Source organism: Rhinolophus ferrumequinum, chromosome 10, assembly GCF_004115265.2.
Source record: "Rhinolophus ferrumequinum isolate MPI-CBG mRhiFer1 chromosome 10, mRhiFer1_v1.p, whole genome shotgun sequence".
NCBI lineage: Eukaryota > Metazoa > Chordata > Mammalia > Chiroptera > Rhinolophidae > Rhinolophus > Rhinolophus ferrumequinum.
In genome coordinates this window covers 70487350-70510438 of record NC_046293.1, presented here as the reverse complement: position 1 = coordinate 70510438, position 23089 = coordinate 70487350, and the positions used below count along the sequence as shown (strand labels likewise).

The 23089-nt window shown below is 39.6% G+C and overlaps 1 protein-coding gene and 1 pseudogene across 4 annotated transcripts in view; both read left to right on the top strand.

The window, feature by feature from the left end:
• Positions 1-789: 789 nt before the first annotated feature.
• LOC117028858 (40S ribosomal protein S2-like) lies at positions 790-8533 on the top strand (annotated as a pseudogene).
• Positions 8534-12310: 3777 nt separating this feature from the next.
• Positions 12311-23089, top strand: part of NAP1L1 (nucleosome assembly protein 1 like 1) — a 29204-nt gene continuing 18425 nt past the window's right edge. For 3 of the 4 annotated variants that reach the window (XR_004424142.1, XM_033117354.1, XM_033117355.1), the window contains exons 1-2: positions 12312-12465; positions 21154-21190. Coding sequence is in view for 3 of the 4 variants with exons in the window: in XM_033117354.1 (XP_032973245.1) it covers positions 21174-21190 (17 nt within the window). In the remaining variant the exon portion in view is untranslated. Of the gene's footprint in view, positions 12466-21153; positions 21191-23089 lie in introns of all 4 variants that reach the window. The other variant, XM_033117356.1, reaches the window with a different exon arrangement.

Here is a 23089-nt window from a genome sequence, read left to right as displayed (position 1 = left end):
GGGAGGAAAAGCTTTTCCTCTGTTCTCTTAGGTTCAGTGCATGATGGCCTATAAATTACATTTACAAAAGACAGGTTAACAGGAGAAAAGGTATGCAATTCTAACATATTTACATGCATAGGAGTTTACAGAAAACAAATCTCAAAGAAGTAGTTATACTTAGGTGCTTTATACCCTTCTTAAATAAGGAAGAGAATTTTTGCTTCAGAGGATGATAAATTGTGGGGAAATGACTAGGAATTCTGTGGGGGAAACTAATGGAAGCTAAGGCTATTTTAGTAAGGCCAGTTTACACAAACTCATCTCAGTATTGACGTCCCATCTTTGATGATAGGAGTTGCTCGTCTCTCCCTGGGACAGGGTGGGTACCTTACTCAATGGGAAATCTATATCCTGCTTTTAGGCAATGAGGGGAGGGCAGAGAACCCTTCCGGCATCTGTTGACTTCCAATTGCCTTCACCTCAAAATAACCTCTGTGCCAAAGGGGCATATTTTAGGGGGGCATATTCTGATCCTCTTCCAAGTTCAGAAAGATTAAATTACTTGTCCACGTTTACTCAGGTAGTGAGTAAAGGACGCTGAGTTTTAAATTCACCTCTGCTAGCCTCTAATGCATCTGCTTTTAAAATGTAAACATTCAGAAAAAGTCTGATTTCTCTATTTTATTTAAGATTATTGAAATAATAGTTTCGTCCCAAATAATAAGTCTTTTTTTTACTATGTCACGATGCTGGTCCAAAGTGCTTTTATGAAATATCTCATTTGATCCCCTAGTAACAGTCAGTAGAATGGCAAGACTTGCTAAACTGGTTTTACAGAGGAAGAAACTAAGTAACAAAGGATTTAATAACTTGACCATTGCTGAGCAACCAGTTGGTAACATTGTTGCAACCATGTTCTAGGACTCCCGCATTTCAGAAATGGCTATTTCGTTACTGCCTGTTCCCAACTGCCCACCCAATGAATTTAAATGGGATTATTCCATTTAACCACAGACCTCGGGCATAGCCTCCTGGGGTTGCATGCAAGTCGCAGTTCTGAAATCCTATGACCTGGGTCTGAGTCCAGGTTTAGCTCTGTGGGGATAATAGGACCCACCTTGTGGGAGGAGCTTGAGAGGAGATGAAGCAATAGGGAACGTCACAGAGGGGCCTCCATTTCCCTGGCCTCAGGCTTCAGTGTGGAAGAACCTCCACTGGAAAAATCTGCTTTACCCTTGCCAGTCTGGATTGCTTATCCTCAGGACAGAAGGATGTATCAGATTGGGCTATTTGGGAGAAAGAACTGGGCAAGCAAAGCCCAGTCCGTCTTGGGTTTCCTTTTCTTCAGAACTCATAGGTCGAGGTCTGCCTTCTGCCTTGCTGTGGGTGTGAAGGGGGCTGTGTCTGCAAGGAGGCCAGTGTTAGTCAGAGGTGAAGCCACTGCAGATACAAAACCATGTTTTCCAACCTGACTTATCTGGAAGAAAGGCGTTATTTTGATCTCCATTTGCCTGCCTCCTGCGTCTCTCTTTCAATTGATTCTAAACGTAGGCAGGGAAAATTGCTTTTATTTACTGGATCCCCAGAACCCAACAAATAAATGCATTCTTTTTATTTTTCTTATTCATAGAAGAAGGTGTCCTAAATTCACTGTAAAGTTGTATCTGAACAAAGGGATAAATAATTTTGGATGTGTGAACCAAGTTTTAAATTGTAGGTGTGAAAAGCGTCTTTCTGTCATTATAAATCTAAATGGGTATTGCTTTCCCCAGAGAATCACAGTGTTTGTTATTCGTGATTCTGGTGAAATTTGGTATTTGAGAAGTTTCAAAACGTCACAGGAGCAACCCAAATATACAAAAAGAACACCCAACGAAGTGGATAATAATAATGATGCTAATAAAATATCAACAAAAATTAGAAAAATGGAAGTAAAATACTTCTGCCTTTCAAATTAGAGCCATCTAAGTGATTTGGCAGTGGGAAAGTGCTGGGATCCTCCTCTAGTGCTAATTTTGGATACAGGAAAGTTATAGCCTGCTTGGACTTAAACATTTATTCTTTGAACTTGTAATAGCTCTTCTTACTGAGGTCTGGGATCTCTTCCACCCAAGGGAATCAGTACATCAACTCTTAGCAAGAATAGACTGATAGAGCCTGCCCGTTCGCCTTCCTCCTCAGGCAACTCGGACGCTACTCTTTCCTGCCTTTTGCGCCACTCCAGCTCTCGCTTGCTGACTCTGCTGCCAACTCTTTAAACGCTGGAATTCCTGGTCCTCTTAGTTCCTTCTTCCTTTTCCATGGGCTTCCTCATCTACACTCCTTGCACTTAAGACTTCTACATCCACACCTGCCCCCAAAATTATTCTCCTGAAACTGCACATTCAAATTTCTAACTGCTGAAGGTGTCCCAGCTATCTCAAACACAGCATGTCAGAACGCAACTCATTTTGTACACGTCTCCCAAGTTGGAAGATTTCACATCAAAGTCAGCTTCTCTTGAAAAATTGGGAAATCTGATAATACTGAATGGTCAGCTAGGTATGGGACGACACCTGGCTGGAGCTGAGGAGCAACTGCCCCTATAAATGAAACCTGTGGTCCCCTGTTGCTCTCAGTCCTCACCACCCCATGTCCTGTACCTGGCTGACTTCACACAGTATGTTCTCTGTTGGGCACCTGTAGATGTCTGGGTTTGTGACCACTGACTTAGGCCATACTAGACCACCTGCTGAAGTAAGGCATAAAGTGAAGAACCAAATAGCATCACCTTTTCCTATTCAGGCTGGAATTGCCTGGTTTTATTGAATCCTGGCTCCGCCAGTTACTAAACTCATTACAATTTTGCATAAGTTACTTAACCTCTCTGGACCTCAGTGACCTCATCTATAAAACGGAAAATGAAATTAGCTACCTCACAGGGTTGTTGTGAGAGTTAAGTGAGCTAAAACACACAGGCAACTTAGAACAATGCCCAACACATCATAAAGCGTAGTGTTGGCTGCCTCAGCCTGTGCTGTTTGTTATTCTCTTCCGGATTTTTGTAACATAGTTCTCAAAACTTTTTCTAAAAGAAATGGTTGGAATATAGATTTAATCTGGTTTGTGACCTGTAAAGACTATAACCTGGATTGTGTGAAACTATGTAAATGCATTTTTTCATTACTAAGAATTGATATTTCTGGAATTAAATAGAGGTTCAGTTTGACAACTAAAAGTAGTGAGAATGATAGGCCCACGATGAAATGGCAAACACTTGATACCAACACATTTCATGACTTGACTAGAGTTTTTCTGTACATGAAATCCATGCCTAGCCCAAAGCAGAAGTCATTGTTTGAACAGTTTTGTATTCCACATGTGTTTCCTGCATGACCTTGAACAACTAAGCCAAAACTTCATCTATATGGCTGTTCTCTTGTCAAGAGTGCTGCCCTGCTCTCGTCACACAGCAGGTTCTTACATCCCTTTCAAGATGTGCTTTCAGTGTCACTTTTGTGACATCTTTCCTGATACCCTCTTCCCTATTATTAGCGCTTACGTTGATTTGTAACTGCTTGTTTACATGTGTTTCTCTTGGAGTGAATTCCGTGAATTCTGGGACATTGTATGCATTTAAGCAGAATGGATATAACTACAGGCTCAGGCTCTGATGCCAGGCTGCCTGGATTCAAATCCTGACTCTGCTATTTATGGGCTGTGTGGCCTAGGGACAGGTCCCGGATCTCTCTGAATTTCAATTTCTTCATCTAAAACATAGGGATAATAATCTCTAGGGTTTTTGTGAGGATTAAATGAGCTAATATTTGTAAAACTCTATAGAACAGTGTCTGGCACATGGAAGACATTTAATTAAATATTAGTGATTATTATTATCATTGCTGTTGACTTGATTTTTTAAAATTTTACTTCCATATCTTATTTCTGGTTTCCTTCAATTGCTCAGATTTACTCTGCTACAACTGATGACAAACCTGATTTTACTGCTCTCCCTTTCTTCTATATTCAGAACTAACCTTTCAAAATATGAATCACAATTTGATCTTGTAAGATAGTATATTGAGAAATGAAAGATATTGAATGTCTAGTATTGGCAAAGGGTGCAGTCACATTCCATTCTTTTAAATAATTTATCCTGTAACTCCTCGCCACTCCCTGGTAAGATCCTTCTAGATAAATAAATTGATTCCCTTTTATTTCTGTACTCCACTCTCATGTCCTTCTACTCCCATTGCAATGTGTTTAATATGTATCTATTTGTATTTAATTAGTATATTATAGATAAATTGTATGTAGAAATAAAAACCTGGGTGCTGGCATGCTTATTGCCCTGGACAGAGCTAGGAAATATATGTGTATATACAAACCTGTATATGTACAAATCCATCTATCTGTAAACATGAGTACATACTGGTATCGCGACCCCTAATCTAGGGGTCTAATCACAGGGCTCATTTCAGCCTTCTTTCCTTGATTATTTGTGACTTTTTCTCTGATAATGAGAGACCTGGCTCCCATTAACTACAATTATTTACTTATTTGTTTGACCCCATGGGTTGAATTGTGTTCTCCCAAAGTCCTAGCCCCCAGCACCGCATGACGTGATCTTATTGGGAGACGGTCTTTACAGAGGTAAAGGGTGAGCCAGGTAAAATGAGGTCATTAGGTTGGGCCCTAATGTATCCAATATGACTGGTGTCCTTAGAACGGGGGAAGTTTGGTCACAGACACATCCATAGAGGGAAGATGATGAGAAGACTCAGGGAGAAGATGGACATCCACAAGCCAAATATAAAGGCCTAGAGCAAATCCTTCCCTCACAACCCTCAGAAGGAACCAACTCTGCTAACACCTTGATTTCAGACTGCTAGTATCCAGAACTGTGAGACAATAAATTTCTGTTGCTTAAGCTACCCAGTTTGGTAGTATACACATAGTTTTGGAATTCCTAGCACCCCTATGAGAAACAAATTTACTAAATAGAGCACAATGTTTATGTATAGCTCTTTTTGCTTTTTAGCCTTACAGTATCTAGTCAAAACACTGTTTTCCAAAGTCGTTTCCTTTTTTACCTATCCCGTCGATTAGGTTATATTGTACATTTGTAAGGCAATTAGATTAATTTGTTTGCACTCCATCCTAGGATCCCTCAACATCCTGGTTGATTTTTTAAAAATTGAATACAGCATATGAATTTTGACAAATTGATAAAGCCCATAGGTATAAAGTATATCAGTATCCACTATTTATAGAGTATAGAACAGTTCTGTTACCCTAAAAAATCTCCTCCCGCTTCAGCGCCTTTGTAGTCAACTCTTCACTCCTCCAGAACCCCTGGCAACCACTGATATGTTTTCCATTACTATATTTTTGCCTTTTTCATACGACATATAAATAGAATTATATAATATATATCTTTTTGAAACTGGCTTTTTTCACTTAGCAAAAATGTATTTGAGATTAATCTGTGTTGAGTGAATTGGTAGTTTGTTCCTTTTTATTTATGAGCAGTATTCCATTTTTCCACTGTTTATCTATTCACCTGTGGAAAGACATCTTCGTTGCTTCTGGTTTTTGGCAATTAGAAATATTCACCTCCAGGTGTGTGTGTGTGTGTGTGTGTGTGTGTGTGTGTGTGTGTATAAGTTTTCAGTTCATTTGGGTAAATACCCAGGAGTGAGATACCTGGGTCGTATGGTAAGGTACTATATTTAACTTTATAAGATATTGCCAAACTATCTTCCAAATGACTGTACCATTTTGCTTTCATACCAGCAATGAATGAGAGTTCCTGTCATTCTACATCTTTATCAGCATTTCGTACCGTCAGGATTTTTGTTTGTTTGTTTTAATTTGAGCAATTCAAATGAGTGTATAATGATATCTAATTGTGGTGATATGTTGCAAGCACTGCATTTTGTAGATCATCCCTGTTGTGTATTACAATCAATGTTTCTGCTGCATAGTACTTTTTGGTATACATCCACTGCATTTCACTATCAATTCTCCCAATAACAGACCCTCCAATTGTCTCCAAACACTATCATGTGATTTATTGTCTCCAGTCATTACGATCTCAAGGATTTTAATATTTCTTTCCTTTCTTTTTATCAGCAAGTTGTTTCATAGATGAGGAAAAATAATAATATCCAAATAATATCCAAACCATATCCAAATACTATCTTGCATAGAGTAGATTGTGAAATTTTCTCTATGGAAACATTTCTCTATGAAACATAGACTCTATGATAAATATAGAATTGATACAGTTGTCTTCAACAAAGGATTATTTAATAAAGCATGATGACGTCTGATTTATTTTTAAGCATTATGACTTCTCTTTCTCTTTCTCCCTCTCTTGCTTTCTTCCTTTTATTTCGTTCTCTCAAACAATTATTTATTGAAGGCTTTGCCTTGCCGGTCACTGTCCAAGCCGGGGGTATACAAAAACAAGGACACTGCCCTGTAGCAGCTAACAATCTAGGATAGTGTGTGTTGAAGGAGAAGGAAACATGGGAACAAACATACATACAAAAAAGAATAGACAAGCGTGTGCAGCCAGATATGCTTTTGTGAGTTAGGAAAGGTTCCCCAGAGAAGATAAAAATTTGAACTAGAAGTTGAAGGACAAGTAGAAGGGAAGCACAGAAAGCATAAAAACGCTTGGCATGAGGAGAGTCTGGTGAGTAGTTCAAAGTCATAAAGTATGGGGTTCATGAGTATGGATAGTGGGGAGTATGCTAGAAAAGTAGGATGCCTTCCGATTGGACTGGGCTTTGGAGGCCTTATTTTGTTATGTAGACATAAAGTGCCATTGAACGTTTTATGACAAAGTGGATTTGATTAGACTTGTATTTTAGAACCATAGCTTTGGCAATGTAGACCAGAGAGGAATAAGATATTAGGGAAATTAATGGCAAGGCTATTGCACACAGTTCAGGTAAGAAATATTGAAAACGCACACTAAGGAATCGCCTATTTTCTGCCTAAGTGGTCTATTTGTGAGAAACAAAGGGAAAAAGTAAATCTGGGAAGGTAGGCCTATATTTGGCATGTAAATTAGGAAAACAAACCCCAATCATCATAAAAGGGCAACTTCAGGGATCCTTGTGGTGTTGATAGAACTGTTCTGTATCTCGCTTGTGGTGACACACAAACTACGCATGCGATAACATTGTGCAGAAGAACTAAATATACAGGCCCACTTAAGTGGATCCAAGTGAAACTGGGGAAGTCTCAATAAGATTATGGATTGTTTGTACCATTGTCGTAAACTGGGTAAAGTTTACACGATCTCTGTGTGTTGTTCTGTGCAATTGCGTATGGCTTTACAATCATTTCAATAAAAGTTTCAATTGAAATGATAGCAAAATAAAAATATTTTCTATTAATTCCTCCTCCCTTTTCCTTTCAGATGTAGAGGGAAGAATTTAAGGCAACTTGTCCACAATTCTCCACTGGAATTTAGATTGATTTTATATTGCATTTATATTAACAATTGGAAAAAAATTAAAACCAACCAGATTCAAAACTAAGAAAACAGTTATTTAAATGTGACTTGTACAGTTTTAGATTATTATTGGTGCCATTAGACATTTTACATACTGATTAATTGAGAAGGGAAAAAATAAACATTTATTGTGTACTTCAAGTGCAGGTCAATGATCTGAGGGCTCACATATATTTCTCTGTTTCATGCTAATGAAGAGGCAGGTGTTATTAGAAGAACTATTACTTCTCTGAGAAAACACCAAATGACAGATGACACCGGTGCACCAGGAGGGCCCAGGAGCCTGGGGTGTGGTGGGGGAGGGGCCCTGGACGATTTGGCAGCGGGGTCCCTGGCCAAGGTCGTGCGGGATGTGGGTGAGCTTGCAAAGGCAAGGCTGAGGACCAGGAGTGGATCGTCATCACCAAGCTGGGCCGCCTGGTGAAGGACCTGGAGATCAAGTCTCTGTCCAGCTCTCCCTGCCCATCAAGGAATCTGAAGTCATTGATTTTTTTTTCCTGGGGACGTCCCTCAAGAACGAGGTTTTGAAGATAATGCCGGTGCAAAAGCAGACCTGTGCACACCAGAGGCCCCAGTTCAAGGCATTTGTCCGCCATCCGGGACTACAAAGGACATGTGGGTTTGGGTGTTAAGTGCTCCAAGGAGGTAGCCCCTGTCATCCGTGGGGCCATCATCCTGGCCAAGCTCTCCGTTGTTTCTGTGCAGCGAGTCTACCGGGGAACAAGATGGGCAAGCCCCACACTGTCCTTTGTAAGGTGACCTGCAGCTGTGGCTCTGTGCTGTGCACCTCATCCCTGCCCCCAGAGGCACTGGCATCTCTCAGCTCCTGTGCCCAAGAAGCTGTTGATGATGGCTCATATTGTCAACTGTTCTACCTCAGCCAGGGGCTGCACTACCATGCTGGGCAACTTCTCCAAGGCCACCTTTGATAAGTCAAAGACCTGCAGCTCTTTCACCCCTGACCTCTGGACAGAGACTGTGTTCATCAAGTCTCCCTTCACGGACCATCTTGTAAAGACCCACACCAGAGATTCTGTGTAGAGAACCCAGGCTCCAGCTGTGGCCGCCACATAATTTATACAAGAAAAATAAAGTAAATTGATCCTGTTAAAAAGGAAAAAAAAAAAAAGAATTATTAAAGCACTTTACAGATGGGGAAAACCTAAGGGTCAGAGTGTACAGATACATGTGGGAGGTCAGAGATTTGGTTGAATCTACGCCTGTCTGACTTTCAAGCCTATGTATTTCCTACTACTTAGGGGCTGAAATACAGACACAGGCACACTTAAAATATCATCTCTGTCACTGTCTTATCTGGTTGATCTCTACAGTGTCTGTATTCAGTACTTAGAAATATGGGATATTGTACTTTTGTGATAATCAGTGTGGATCATTTCAGCTCAGGAAAACATGTTTCAAAATTTGTGACAAGATAGCTTTTGATAAAATATTTCACAAAAATGTGTTAGATACTATTAGAAGACTTACGGGAAGTTTCTCCAACCATTAATTAAAACAAAAACAAAAGTTTACGATGTAAGAGGTTTATGATGTTTAACTTTTGTTGCGTGTTTACTAAATGTCAGGTACCATGCTAAGCAATTTACACATTGCTTAAAATTTCACAACAAAATAGGGACAAAACTTGGGCTGTTTGACTCCCAAAGAGCCACACTTCTAAACCACCAGGCTTTTACAATGCTATAAAAATCTACCAACTGAAAATAATGGGAGATGAAGCAAAAAGGAAGTTTAACCGGAAGTTTAGCATGGTCCAAGGTCAGTGACCAGGGCCACAATTTATAGTAATTAGATGAGTTAGCTATATTGTGTGACTTGAGGGGTCAACGTGCAAATCTCAATGGTTTCTTTAGGTCAGTCATCTTCTACCCCTTTGTCTCATTTTATTTTCTTCATAGCACTTTCACTTACTAATATCTACAATTATTTCATTTCTCGTTTGTCACTTGCCCCACCTCACTGGAACGTAAGTTCAATAAAATCAAGAACCTTGTCTATCTTGTTCAATACTGTATTTCCAGTGTCTCAAGTTGTTTCCAACATATAACTATTTGTTGAATGAATGTATAAATGATTGGCCTTCCCTGGACTTAAGTAGCCAAGGTTTAGACTTACAAACTATGATTGAAAAGATCACATTAAAAGATATGCATTATTAGCACTTTATTAGTATTTCACTTTTAGGTTAGCTAGGACACCTTAAAAGAAAGGGAGGAGGAAGCTGGAGGAAAGAGCTGGAGAAGGGTGCTGTAGAAAAGGGGGAAATAATGTATATAAACTGGTAATGATAAGCCCTTAAATATGGGAGTGGGGGTTGAAACGTCAGAAATTTGGAGACTTTGGTCAGTGCCTGAAATTTGTGGGGGTCCCTGGAGTGGGACAGAAACCATCATGAAAGCTAACTTCTCAATTCAGTCTCATTAGTTCTACCACTGAAAAGGTTTATGGAAAGGAGAAAGCTATTTAGTTCATTTTTAATATGTTGATTATCTTGCATTATGTATAGCTTTGAATAAAATGCAGAGCGCTCTTGAGGCCTCCACTGAAATTAGTGCCAAGTGTATGTACATATTGGACACTGGCCTACCTAGTTTATGTTTTGTGGATTCTTCATGAGGAATCATCACTGATGTTATTATAATCCTTGTTAGCCTTACATCATTGTCAAGTATGACGTACATGAAGAAATAAGGTTGAGAAATACAAAAGAATCACACATGAAGAACAAAAATGAATGGATAAACTGAGCACCTGTCGCATGGAGTGGGAAAGGCAATGCATTTCAATGAGATATGGGAGTGAGGATTACAAAAGATGACTCCAGGCAGTTTGAAGTTTCAAGGGACGAAACATTTAGAGAAGAGGTTCTCAAATTTTTTGGTCTCAGGACCCCTTTACAGTTTTAAAAAACTGAGGATTACAAAGAACTTTTATGTGCATTACTGATATTTGTCATATTAGAATTAAAATTAAGAAGTTTTAAGAGTAGATTTTAAGAGTTGTTATTCATTATCTTATTTAAAAACAATAAGCCAATTAAATGTTAACATAAAGAATATTTTATACGAGAAACGTTGACCCCAAAACAGAAGATACCCACTAAGAAGGGCTCAAATTTAAAACCAGAGTTTCGCAACCATTTTCTAAATATTTCTCTCATATGCTTCAAGAAAAACCCTGTACTAAGCTGCCTCGCTCCCACATTAAGCCGTTTGCCTCCCGCCTGCCTCATAGCATATGATAAATATCAACCCTTTTAAAGGAGTTTCTGGAATCCCATTTCAACCAATAGGATTGAGACTTTCCCCATCCAATCAAAGCTGTACAACTCTATAAGCGAATGTATGTCACTGACCAATCAGAGCTGCTCCCTTTTAACCAAAGAGGACAGTGCTTTTTGGACCAATCAAACTGTGAGGATCTGAAGTCCTCATTTGCATGAAGATGGTCCAATCGGGGACCAGGAGTGGGTACCTCTCTCTGTATAAGTCAGCTCCCCAGTGGCTCAGAGAGAGCACTTTTCCTTTCCATTAAAGATTGTGCTTCGCTGGCTGGACCTGAAATACTGAAGAGGCTTGTGGACCTGGGAGAAGCAGAGGAGAACAGAGCTATCTATTAGAGAGGGGACTCTGCTCAGGCAGCCTCACAGTCCTGCTATTTCGTACATAATTAAACAGCTCTATAGCTATGCTGTATTAGGATTGAGCTATATGTAGTTTACCACAAATTGGGGGTTCCTGTTGTCATTGAATTGGCGCCAAGACCATGGTTTGACCAAAGTAACTATTTTTTAAAACACAAAAAGTTAGAATGGCATTGTTTTATATTTTTGCAAATCTCTCTCTGGTTTAACAGCAGATGGCTGGATCCTAATAGTTGCTTCTGTTTTCCATGTTTCCATATCACATGTCATGTAGCCTCTGGAAAACTGCACTGTGAGAGAATGAGCGTGCAAAAGGCAAATGACGCTTTAGTAAATATTAGGAAATACTTTTGACTTTCACCTGTGAAAGAGTCCGAGAATCCTCGGACCACACTTTGAGAACCACTATTTTAATATTAGTCATTATTAAAGTGGATATTGGTCAATCCTGCATCAGTTGAAAACTAGCCAAGCAATTTCACAGTCCTGAGGATTTACATAGGGTTTCCTTTTTCAGGAATATGAAACGACTGTCCTCATTATAAAGGATCCGGAGAATACACAAACATGCCATAAAACATCCGTCAAAAGAACTAAAGCGGAAATGAGGGATCGCACGTCAAGTAAAAGGATGTTGGAGTAAGAATGAGGAGCACCCCAGGAAGCCATGGAGGTCCACTGAGTGAGGAGAAGCAAAACCGGTAGAAGACTCCGCCAAAGGGAAAAAGTGGGCAGGGAGAGAAAATGGTTACGAGGAAGGGGAGTTGCAGGAATTAGGTTGGGAAGAGGACGGAAACTAAAGAGCACTCGCCCTAAGGATGCGGCAAGCCCACACGGGGCGGCTGGCCCCAACCTTCATCCCTCCCTGCACCACACTTAGGCGGGCGAGGTGGACCGGTCCAGGCGCCCGGGTCAGGGCCCTTCCCAGAGCGGGAGGGGTTGAGATTTCCTTTCAAGGTGAGGTGGGGGAAGAGTTGGCGGGTACGTAGTAGGGGGCGGCGGCAGGAACCCAAGGAACCTAAGCAAGGCGCAGAGGGTTGGAGGTCGCCAGGGAAGAAGGACAGTTCTGTTGCTATGCAACCCGCCCTAGGCCCGCCTCCCGCTCACGTTGCTAGGAGACGGCGAGGCCGGGGGAGGGCGGCTGAGCGGGCCCTACGTGCTGACGCTAATTGTATATGAGCGCGAGCAGCGGGCTCTCGGGTCTTTTTTAGCGCCATCTGCTCGCGGCGCCGCCTCCTGCTCCTCCCGCCGCTTCCCTGAGTCACTGTCTGCGCAGCTCCGGCCGCCTGGTTCCCCGTGCTGGCCACCGGTAACGGATGGGGGCCTGAAAGGGAAGGAGGAACGTAATGTCGGCCGGCTGGCCGGCGCGGAGGGGAGGGACGGGGGGATGGGGGACGGAACCGAGAGCAGCGGCTGCTGGCCGCTCCGGGCCTCTCGGCTCGTCCTAAGAGGTCAGAGCCGGAGCCGTCCGCGGAGTTTCGACCCCGTAGCCTGCGAGGCCGCTGGGATCGGCCGGCGCATTTTCCGGGAACGGGCTAAGAAGATGCGGGGGGTTGGTCGGCCCGGGAGGGTCGGGGGCCGTGCCAGTCTGCGCCGAGGTGCCCTGAGCTCCACCGGCCTCTACGCGCGGACGGGGGCGAGGCCGCGGCGTCGCCCAAGGCGCCCCGAAGAGGCGACGGCCGCGCCGCTAGGGGCCGGGAGGCTCCCGGGGTGCGGGCCGGGCGCGAGTGCCTAGTTTCCTGCCGCCTCGCTGTCCCAGCTTTCTCAAAACTAGTACCCGGAGAGAGGCCGCTGGGGAATGGAAAGAAAGGTGGAGGCTGCGAATTCCGATGGGAGGGAGGGGCTGTGAAGGGACGAGGCCCCGAGGCAGGGAGGGGGCGGGGAGGCTGCGAGGCTCTGGGGCTCTCCGCCCATTGGAGGCGGCGACCGTGCTGGGCGGGGAAACCCCGGCGGCTTCCTTCGACACGTGGCCGCCGCCTAGGACAGGTTGGCGACCCCTGTGTCTGTTGTCCTTACTGAAAGTTGTAGAGACGGTGGGATGTGAAAAGGAATAGTGAGCCCATAGGTTCAGCCCCTGGGTTTCAGACTCATCCCTGCTTCTCTTTGGTCTTCACCTTTTTATTGGTTCTGGAGGAAAGTACGAATGTTAGGTGATGGATAATGAAGCAGGGCCATCAGTGCTAGATGTTTAAAAGAATTAATGCTAATGTTAGTTGTTCTTAACAAAAGATTTTTTGTGTAGCTCAAGCCCAGTTAGAATTTGGATGGGTGTCTCTACCAGGCTTTTTTATTCGGGGAGAATTGATCCTAATCAGTGTAATCCTCTAAATGGTTCTAAGATGGCAATGCTAGAGGATTTAGTCTGCAATGTCTTTAATTTTTCAAGGACTAATATTTTCTTATAAATTTGTTCCTTTATTGTAGTTCCCAGAATGAGATACTCGCTCTTTTAAGATGAGTGGGGTATGGTGGAGAAACTAGGGAATGGAATGAATAGTTAATGTAAACTTATTGATCCAAGTTTGTAACCTGCTGCCTTATCAGTGACCCCACTTTTTCCTTAAGAAAGAAGGCAGTGAAGGGGGGTGGGAAAGGGAGTCCTATCTGGGAATGCTAGGGTTTCAGTACAAAAAATGAACTGAGTGCAGGATGTCCTCAAGGAACCCGTATTTTAGACCATCACTGTCTGATTAGTTACTTTTGTAATGAAAACACCGCTTGCCTGGTTTGTGGAGAGCTGAGCTTTAAAACGAAATTTGCCATTTTTGAATTTAGCATCAAAATAGCGTTTCAAATTAGTATTTAGGTCTTATTTTCTTGTCAACTTGAATTAATACTACTTCTACATTTATTTTACTTAGGAAATAATATACATTCTCTTTTTTTTTTTAAGGATTTTTATTGGGGAAGGGGAACAGACTATTGGGGACAGTGTACTTCAGGCCTTTTTTTTTTTTCCCAAGTCAAGTTGTCCTTTCAATCTTACTTGTGTAGGGTGCTGTTCAGCTTCAAGGTGTTGCCCTTTCATTCTTAGTTGTGGAGGGTGCAGCTCAGCTCCAGGTCCAGTTGCCATTTATTTCTAGTGGCAGGTGGCACAGTCCACCATCCCTTGCGGGAGTCGAACTGGCAACCTTGTGGTTGAGAAGACGCGCTCCAACGGAGCCATCCGGGAGCTCAGCGGCAGCTCAGCTCAAGGTGCCGTGTTCAATCTTAGTTGCAGCGGGCGCTGCCCACCATCCCTTGTGGGACTCGAGGAATTGAACTGGCAACCTTGTGGTTGAGAGCCCACTGGCCCATGTGGGAATCGAACCGGCAGCTGTCGGAGTTAGGAGCATGGAGCTCTAACCGCCTGAGCCACCGGGCCTGCCCCACATTATCTTTGAATAAGGGGAAAACTTTATACTGTAAATCCTCAATGTCATGGATAGGTTCTTTGACTTTAAGCGAAACGATGTATAAGGAAACCAGTGTTAGGAAAGGCTAATGGTTATCAACAAGGGTTAAGTTGTCAGAGTATCTAATCAACTTTGACATTGAATGAAACCATGATAATTGAAAACCTGTTGTATGTAGATTAACTTATTTAAAATTGATAGGAGGTAAAAGAGGTTTACAGTGATCTGGGAGTACTAAGTCTCAAATGCTTGTTCAAAGTTGTCCGAGTTCAAATGCGCCAAATCTAAAATGTGCGATTCACTTTTTAAGAAAGATAGAGGGTAGGTGAAATTAAACATTGGTAGGTCTGTTTGGACATGTAATATAAAAAGCTTGACTTCATTGTCTTTTCAGGTCAATGTTACGTTGATTTTGTAAATAGTTTTTAAAAATTCACTATACCTGTTTGAAAATCGATAAATTTTATGTGTTGCAAAGTATCTATTTTTGATGTTGGGTCTATTAACAGAGAACGTTATTAAGCTAATACTAAATGTGGTGTTTGACTGTCTTTGTCCTCTAGAGACTGAAAAAACAAAATGAAAAAATAACCATTTGCACCAGAACTAATTTAATCCAAAATGCTGTTGCTTGTTTCATTATTTACTTGACTTGCCCATAGTATCCACTTGACTGATTTGATTCTAAACATCCCAAAATTTGTTAAATATACAGTCTTTTGTAGGAAAGGGGGCTAAAAGAGGCAGAATCTGTTCAGCTTCAAGGTACTGAAGATGTTAAACAAAATTGAGTAAATTTGAAGATGTAATTGGCTTTTTTAAGTGATGGACAACTTCCCATCCAGCAACCAGAAAGGCCCTTTGAGGGTTTGTAGCCAATGAAAGGTTTTTATAGTAAGAAGAGTAGGGCAGGATTGCTATTAACAAAAGAAAAGAAAGGATTGTTTTCTGCAGGGGTGTTTTTATCATGCAGTTGCCTCTTTCTATGGGGTGGGGGCAGAGGGTCCATGTGACAAATTACCTCATTGGTGTTGACTAGAAAATTCCTGATAGATTATGTTTCTGGGAGAGTTAAAACTGCAGTTAGATCAGATATTAAATCTAGGTTGGTATCATGGGCTTTTAGCATGAGTGATGCCATTTTGGACTTGTGGTATTCTGTTTAACAATGTCAAAATGCTATTTTGCTTATTTTGTTCTTTGTTTGCTTGGTTGTGACTTTGGAATATTAATGAAAGGTAGAATTAGAGGGAATGAATCCTGATCAATTTAGAACACTAATCATCTATTGAGATCCTTCAAGTCTAATCAAATCTGTAATTACTTGTGTTCTTAGTTGATTCTTTGAGTAAATATTTTAGTACCTATTTGGCATATATAACATTCTTTACATGAAGGAACCTGTTAACAATGGTGATGTTAAGTCCCATTCATACTGATTTCATTTGAATATGTTCTTTCCTTGTGCAGAGTAGGAGTTAGAAGGTGAGTTGCTGTTGTTATTCATCCTTTTAAATTGTTTAGTACATTGACAGTAGACCACTAGGTCACATTATTGGGATTGCCACTGAAGGTAATAGTCTGTATACTTGTGGTTATCAACTCTGCCTTTTACTGCTACATAGTTTGATACATTTTTATTTGTTCAGAACCTTTGTATGTTTTGATTTTTATTGGATTAATTTCTAAGATAAAGAAGATACAGAAGAGAACAATGGGTGGATAATGTAATGGCACTTACTGGGTGGTTATTCAGGCAATATTTAAAATTATTCTACGTATATTATTAACTGATCCAGTGCTCCTGGAGGTAGATACTATGAACATTCTAATGAGGAAACTGAGGTCCAGAGTAAAGAATTGACTCAAGGTTACATAACTGAGCAATGATGATTTATGAGGATTTTGTATTGGTTTTAAAGGGAGTTCCCTTGACTTAAATTGTTATGCTGTACATCAGTTTGGATTTCAAAAGCACTCTTGCTTGGGTTCTCCTGTGCTCCAGGGAAAAGCTACAACACTTAATGGTTATGAAGTCGTTTTCCAAACATGTCGTATATATTCCACTTGAATCAATTGTGGGTTTTTTGTTTGTTTATGCTGGGTGAATTTTCAAATACCAGTTCATCCCAGTATGTTTCTTTGCCATTGGATCAGATAATATTCTAGATAATGAGATCCCTTGAACAAAAGATAGTGTTCTCAAACAAGAGTCTATTTTGTTTGGGATTCTAATAAAAAAGTCAGTTGTAAGTTAACTGAAAAAGTGAGCATAAAGAATATGATATTCTGACTACGAGGCTGTGTTGGAGCCAAATAAAGTACTGAGACCCTGGACCACAGAAAATGTTAATGGAACAACAATGTCTGAAAGATTTGTTACAGTGCATTTGGAATGAGATATGAGGTCTGAGGTAAAGGGAAATTTTATTATCCTTGGGATGTTTATTACTGGTTCTCTTGAACTCTTGCTTTAAACGTTTGTAGTTTTTACTGATTGCCTGTTTTACCATGAAGTAGTAATTTTCCATAAAGGAACAGTAACCAGTTTTTTACTGTGTACGTAATCTATGGAGCAGTAGGCTGATACGGAAGGCCCCTTGGTTTTTGGAATAATGGACTGGGCATTGGTTTTGGAAGTCCGATTTCTTAATTTCTAGTTTCTTCACTTTTGTTGCTGAGCAAGTTGCTTAATATTTATCTGCAAATAAGAGGAAAGTATGATAGTCCCTTACAGAGTAGGCTCCGTAAATGTTAGCTTTTTTCGTTCCCATTAAAAGTAAGGAGAACTTATTCAGAACAGGTTTACTAGAATGGTAAGTTATTTGATAGCACATGTCTAGACATCTAGTTACAACAAGATCACAAAATCAGTTTATAGTTTGATTCAGTAACTTGTTCCCCCTTTTTCTGCACTAAAAGATTTTCTTTGTGTTCAAGTTCTCAGGTTAAAATATGCCTTCAGTGATGTTATTAGAACCATGTCTTTACATTGAGATTTCCTATAATATATTACGTAGTGAGTTGAACCTTTCACCTTTCTCTCTAGTAATGCTTTTCCTTAAAGTCTTTTTCTTGATGCTAATACAATAATACCAGCTCTCTTTCGGTTAGGATTGTATTTCACTGATAATATTTGATGGGAGCCTTTAGGTAATTTACATTTATTGTAATTACTATGGTGTTTATGTACAAATCTGATTTTTTTTGGTGCTGTTTTGTCCATCCTATTTTTCTTTTAAGTTGATATAAAACTACATACATTTTAATTGTTTTCTTCTACTTTAGAACTTACATGTTCTGTTTCTAATCTTTTGGGGATCACTTTATAAATTACAATACGCATACATAACGAAGAACATTAGAATACTTGAATCCATTTCCTGTCTCCTTGGTCTCACCACTGACTTCATGTTGTGGTAGTTTAAAATCTTTAACACACTATATACACAGTGTGATACTATTTCTTTTAAATTATTTATTTAAAATACTTACATTTAAAATATTTAAACTACTTAGATATATGTGGATATCCCTTTTGCCCCTCTTTTCTTTTATATTAGACCTTCCACTTGGGATCACATGCCTTCTTCCTGAAGAATACACTTACAGAATTTATTAGTGCTAAAGATTGTTTTGCCTGAAAGCATCTGTTTTGCCTTTACATTTTTTTTTCAATTTTTTTTTTGGGGGGGGGGAAGAGTGTTGTTCCAGGATCCATCAGCTGCATGTCAAGCTCTTGTTTTCAATCTGTTGTGGAGGGCGCAGCTCACTGGCCCATGTGGGAATCGAAACGGCGACGTTGGTGTTACGAGCACTGCGTTCTAACCACTGAGCCAACTGGCTGCCAGTTTTGTCTTCATTCTTGAAGGATGTTTTGGTTGGGCATAATCTAAAATTCTCAGTTATTTTCAGGCATGTTAAGCACAACAGTACATTCTGTTGTCTTTTGGTGTCTCTTACTGAAAACAGCTGTTTTGTACCTGTGAAGTTAATCTAAGTCTTCTGTGTGCTTTTGAGGTGACTTCTGTTTTTAGTGCCTTGCCTTTTCACTGATATTATCTAAGTATGGGTGTCTTTTTTATTTATCCTGATTGGGATTTGTGGGGCTATCTTCCATTAGTTCTAGAAAATTCTTAGCTATTAATTTCTTCAAATATTCTTTCCATACTCTCCTAGAACTTGTGGTAAATCTTTTCAAGACTTTATTGTATACTAAAATTCCTTTTAATTTCAGTATTTTCCATCCTCTACTTTCTGCCATATTTTGAGATTTCTTCTAAACTTGCTTCCCGATCACTTAATTCTCTCTCCAGCTGTGTTTAGTCTGCTGTTAAACCTGACAGTTTAGTTTGATTTCATTATATTTTTATTTCTAGAAGTTCTGTGTAGTCCTTTGCCACATTTGCTATATCACCTTTTAATAGATGACTTCCTCATAGATGAGGCTGCAGACATTGTATTTTCAAACTTAGTAAGCACAGTTATTGTTGTCTTAGTTTGTAGTTACAAGTTTGTTTATAATCTTTTTGACAATATTTAATTCTTTTTCATTGGTGGAATTGATCTGCATAATCTAGCTTGTCACTACCAGGAATTGAAATTCTTCAGATCTCTTCGCAATTTGATTTTTGATTAATAAAATTCTCATTGATTTTATTTAATGTTGATTGCAGTAAAATAATTGATGTAGGTGTTAACCTAAACTTGTGTTTCTCAGTGTAATCTGATTATCTGAGATTACCTACTTCAGAAGCTAGGCTTCTTACTTAGCATGCAGATTTTTGTGTCCGTTCCATCACACCTATTGGTTCAGAGTCCTGGTATGGGTATCTTCTTTTTTTAAATAAACTTACTTGTAATTTTAGATTTACAGAGAAGTTGTAGGAGAGTTCCCATATACCCCTTACCCTGTTTCCCCTAATGTTAATGTCTTACTGTTACTGTGGTCCATTTATTGGTCAGTCTGTACATTTGTCAGAACTAAAAGAATCTGTTTTTAACCATCCCAGCAAATTAAGTCTTTTACACGAATGTGCTTCTTAATAAGATCAATGAGAGAACAGTTTTATTCCTAATTTTGTTGACAAATAAGGCTAGAAGTTTCCCAAAGCAAGATTGGTGTCAACCCAAATGATCTGACTACAAAATTGGGAATACTTTTTGTTTAAGTATGTATAACCAAGAAATCTAATTTATCCAGAATGGGCATATTGGAGAAGGCATTTCTGAAAAAGTAAATGCCATCCTGTTCTGTCTTGAATCCTCTTTAATAAAGAATCAAAATAATTTCGTTGTAAGAGGTTGAATTCTGAATGTAATGGCACAAAGTGGACACTGAGGGTTAACAGTTTAGGAGTAATACTCTAAGTATTAGCGCTGCGCTGTTAGAATCAGTAACTTCTTAAATCCATGTAATAAGTGTATTAAGCATGTCAGTATAAGGAATCACATCTTGTAGCATTTTGTGAGTTAAAGACTAACTAATGTTTTAATTTTTAAAAGATAAAAACTTGATTTTAATGTGGGATTCTAAGCTTGATTTTAAAAATTCTTTTTTGTTTTTTTTTAATTTTATTGGGGAATATTGTGGGATAGTGTGTTTCTCTAGGGCGCAGCTGAGCTCAGCTCCAAGTCCAGTCACCGTTTTCAATCTTTAGTTGCAGGGGGCGCAGCCCACCTTCCCATGTGGGAATTGAACCGGCAACCTTGTTGGTAAGAGCTCGCGCTCTAACCAACTGAGCCATCTGGTTGCCTAAAAAATTCTTTATTTTTAAAGTAATCTGCATTACTTGTGGTCTGCAGCCAGTTTTTCTGCCTGAATATAACATTTTAAGTTTTGGTTTTCTAAAAGCAGTATTCTTTTAGTTGATACTAGTCTTAACAGTGAGAAAGAACTTAGATGTGCTCTGATCAGTTCTAACAGTATTCAGATCTGCTAACCAAGAGCATAGTTGACAATGTGCCAGCATATTCCGTGGTAGGTAGGGGTGTGGTTATCAGTGATGTGATATGAAGTACATTTGAAGAGATGGGTAAGGTTTACTTGACATGGGTTAAAAGCCTGACATTTGATATGGGGATTATTAAACTTTTTTTAAAAAGATCTTCACAGAGGCATAATGAGTGTAGTAAGTAGGTGGCAGATTTTGGCTTTTTAACATGAATTGAGTGAAAAATTAATGCTGTTAAAAATGAAGTGGGTTTGTTTTTGTGAGGTACTTAAGTAACCTAAAAATATAAGCAAAACTTGACGATTCATGGTTGTTATAGGAATTTGAATAAAGACCTTTTGTATTGTTCTTTTCTGTCACTCTAGCATACCAACAGTGCTACTGTGAAAGTCCTTACATGATAGATTCTAAACGCCCACTAGTAACTTGCTTGTTTTAAGCAGTATCCTCTGAAAAAATTACTTTGATTAGTTTGCAAGTGTCTATGTTCCATGGTTTTTCCTGATACTGATCCTTTTTTAACGGGAGTATCCATTTCTTCTTGGGATCGTTTTCAACGTACTGTGATTTAAGGGGTTTTGGTTTTAAATGTTTTTATTGGTTTTAAATAGTGTGCTTTTTTTTTAACATTGATGTTTCTCTCCATAGATATTTGGCGTTCTTAAAACATGGCAGACATTGACAAGTAAGTGACAGATAGTTGGTTCTTTTTTCAGAGATTTGTCATCATTTTGTACTGTGATAAAGTTAACAGCAGTACTAATTATGTTTGTGAAAATGTATGGTAATGACTTATGTTTAGTGCCTGCTATTATAAAAGTTGGGTACAGTGTATCCAAGACAAAATCATAGTATACATAATCACTGTCATAAATATAGTAAGCCATTTGTCAGTGTTTATTCTTAGGAAAGTGCTGAGCACAACAATGAATCAAATACTTGCAGAATCCATTTTTACCATATGTTTCCCAAAGATTTTTACTAACATTGTAATGTATATAGACAAGATAAAAAGCGTATAAAATATATATGTAGAGTTTAAAGAATAATCAGACACTTGTATATAAGTTTTTAAAAATAGAACATCGCGATTAGAAGTCCTGTGTGCCCCCTTCTCAATTGCACCCTCCACCTTTCCTCTCCAGAGGAAGTGGAAGCACTATCTTGGTTTCTGTCTAATTCATTTCTTTGTTTTTCTTTAGTTTTACCACTGACAGATTTTTAGTCTTTAATTTTGAAAATCTGAATAGCAGTAACAAACTTTAGATACGTAAAGAAAAAGGCAATGCTACCACTATTAGTTGATGGCTCTAAGGTCGGGAAATAAAAAGCAAAAGAAACGATCTAGGTCATAGTCTGGCTTCACCTTTCCTGAGGCTTCTCAAGGGCTTATTTTGGAGAAGTCACTGGGCAAGGTCATACATCCTGGAAACAGGTTTAATGAAGTTGGCATCTGTCAGGGTTGTCGTGTGGATGGGTGTTTGCAGAAATATGGTCAGGGAAAATGGGATGCGCGGCTCTATTTGTCGCTTGTAATTTTATAGTAGCCTGCCAACTTAGTGGGGTAGGTTCAAATAAAAGTGGCGTCGGAGGGAATTACCTGCAACTGTTGTGGGAAGCAGAACATAGAGGTGGAAGGGCAGGAAATTTCAGTACACGGACAGCACATTCAGGTACTGTACATAGAAAAATCGGGCTAATCTCCCGTGAATGCTGCCTTCAGCATAGAAAGACAGTGGCAGCAGGCATTTTAGTGATAATGGCTCTCAAGTGATTGTCTCCTGAATCAAATTCTTCCGATCTGGATTTCTTAACCTTGGTTACAAAGTTGTCATTGTGCATCTGTTCTACTTCCTTTACTTCTTTCTTGGATTTGCTGTTTGCTATCTATATTCCATGTTTTCTTTTTTGGTTATTCGTACCTCTTCCCTCCAGTACAAGGGAAGTCGATTATTTTGAGGTGGCATGAATGAAAATTACTTTTCTACTCTTACACTTGATAGTTTGGGTGTAGAATTCTAATTTAGGAGTCATTTTCTTCAGAATTTTGAAGGCATCTGTTCCATTGTCACATGGCTTCCACTGCTGCTGTGTTGAAGTTCAAAGTCATTACAATTCTTGATCGTTTGTATGTGGCACTTTTTTTTAACATACACAACATATATCTTCATTTCTGGAAGATACTCTGTCTTCAGAGTTCAGAAATTTTCACATTAGGTCTGTTTTTCAATCTCTTGTGTTAGGCATTCAGTGGTGGCCGCTTTCATGTGGCAATTGAATGGCTTTCAGTACTGGGGAACATTCTTTGTTGGTTGTCTTGTTTCTGTTTTCTCTTTCTAGCTCCTGTTGTGTGTTGGATTGCTTCTTCTAATTACCTTTTGTACTATTTTCCATCTTTGTCTCTGCTCTTTCTAGGCAAAGCTAAAGAAACTTTATCTTTCAACTCTTGTATTGAGTTTCTGAATTTGTTTTTTTAGTTTTCAAGTGCTCCTTTGCTCTCTGTTCCTGTGTTTATAGCATCTTGTTCTTTTTTCATGCATTGTAACATAATTTCTCTGCATGTTTTTTTCTCCTGTATAGTCCG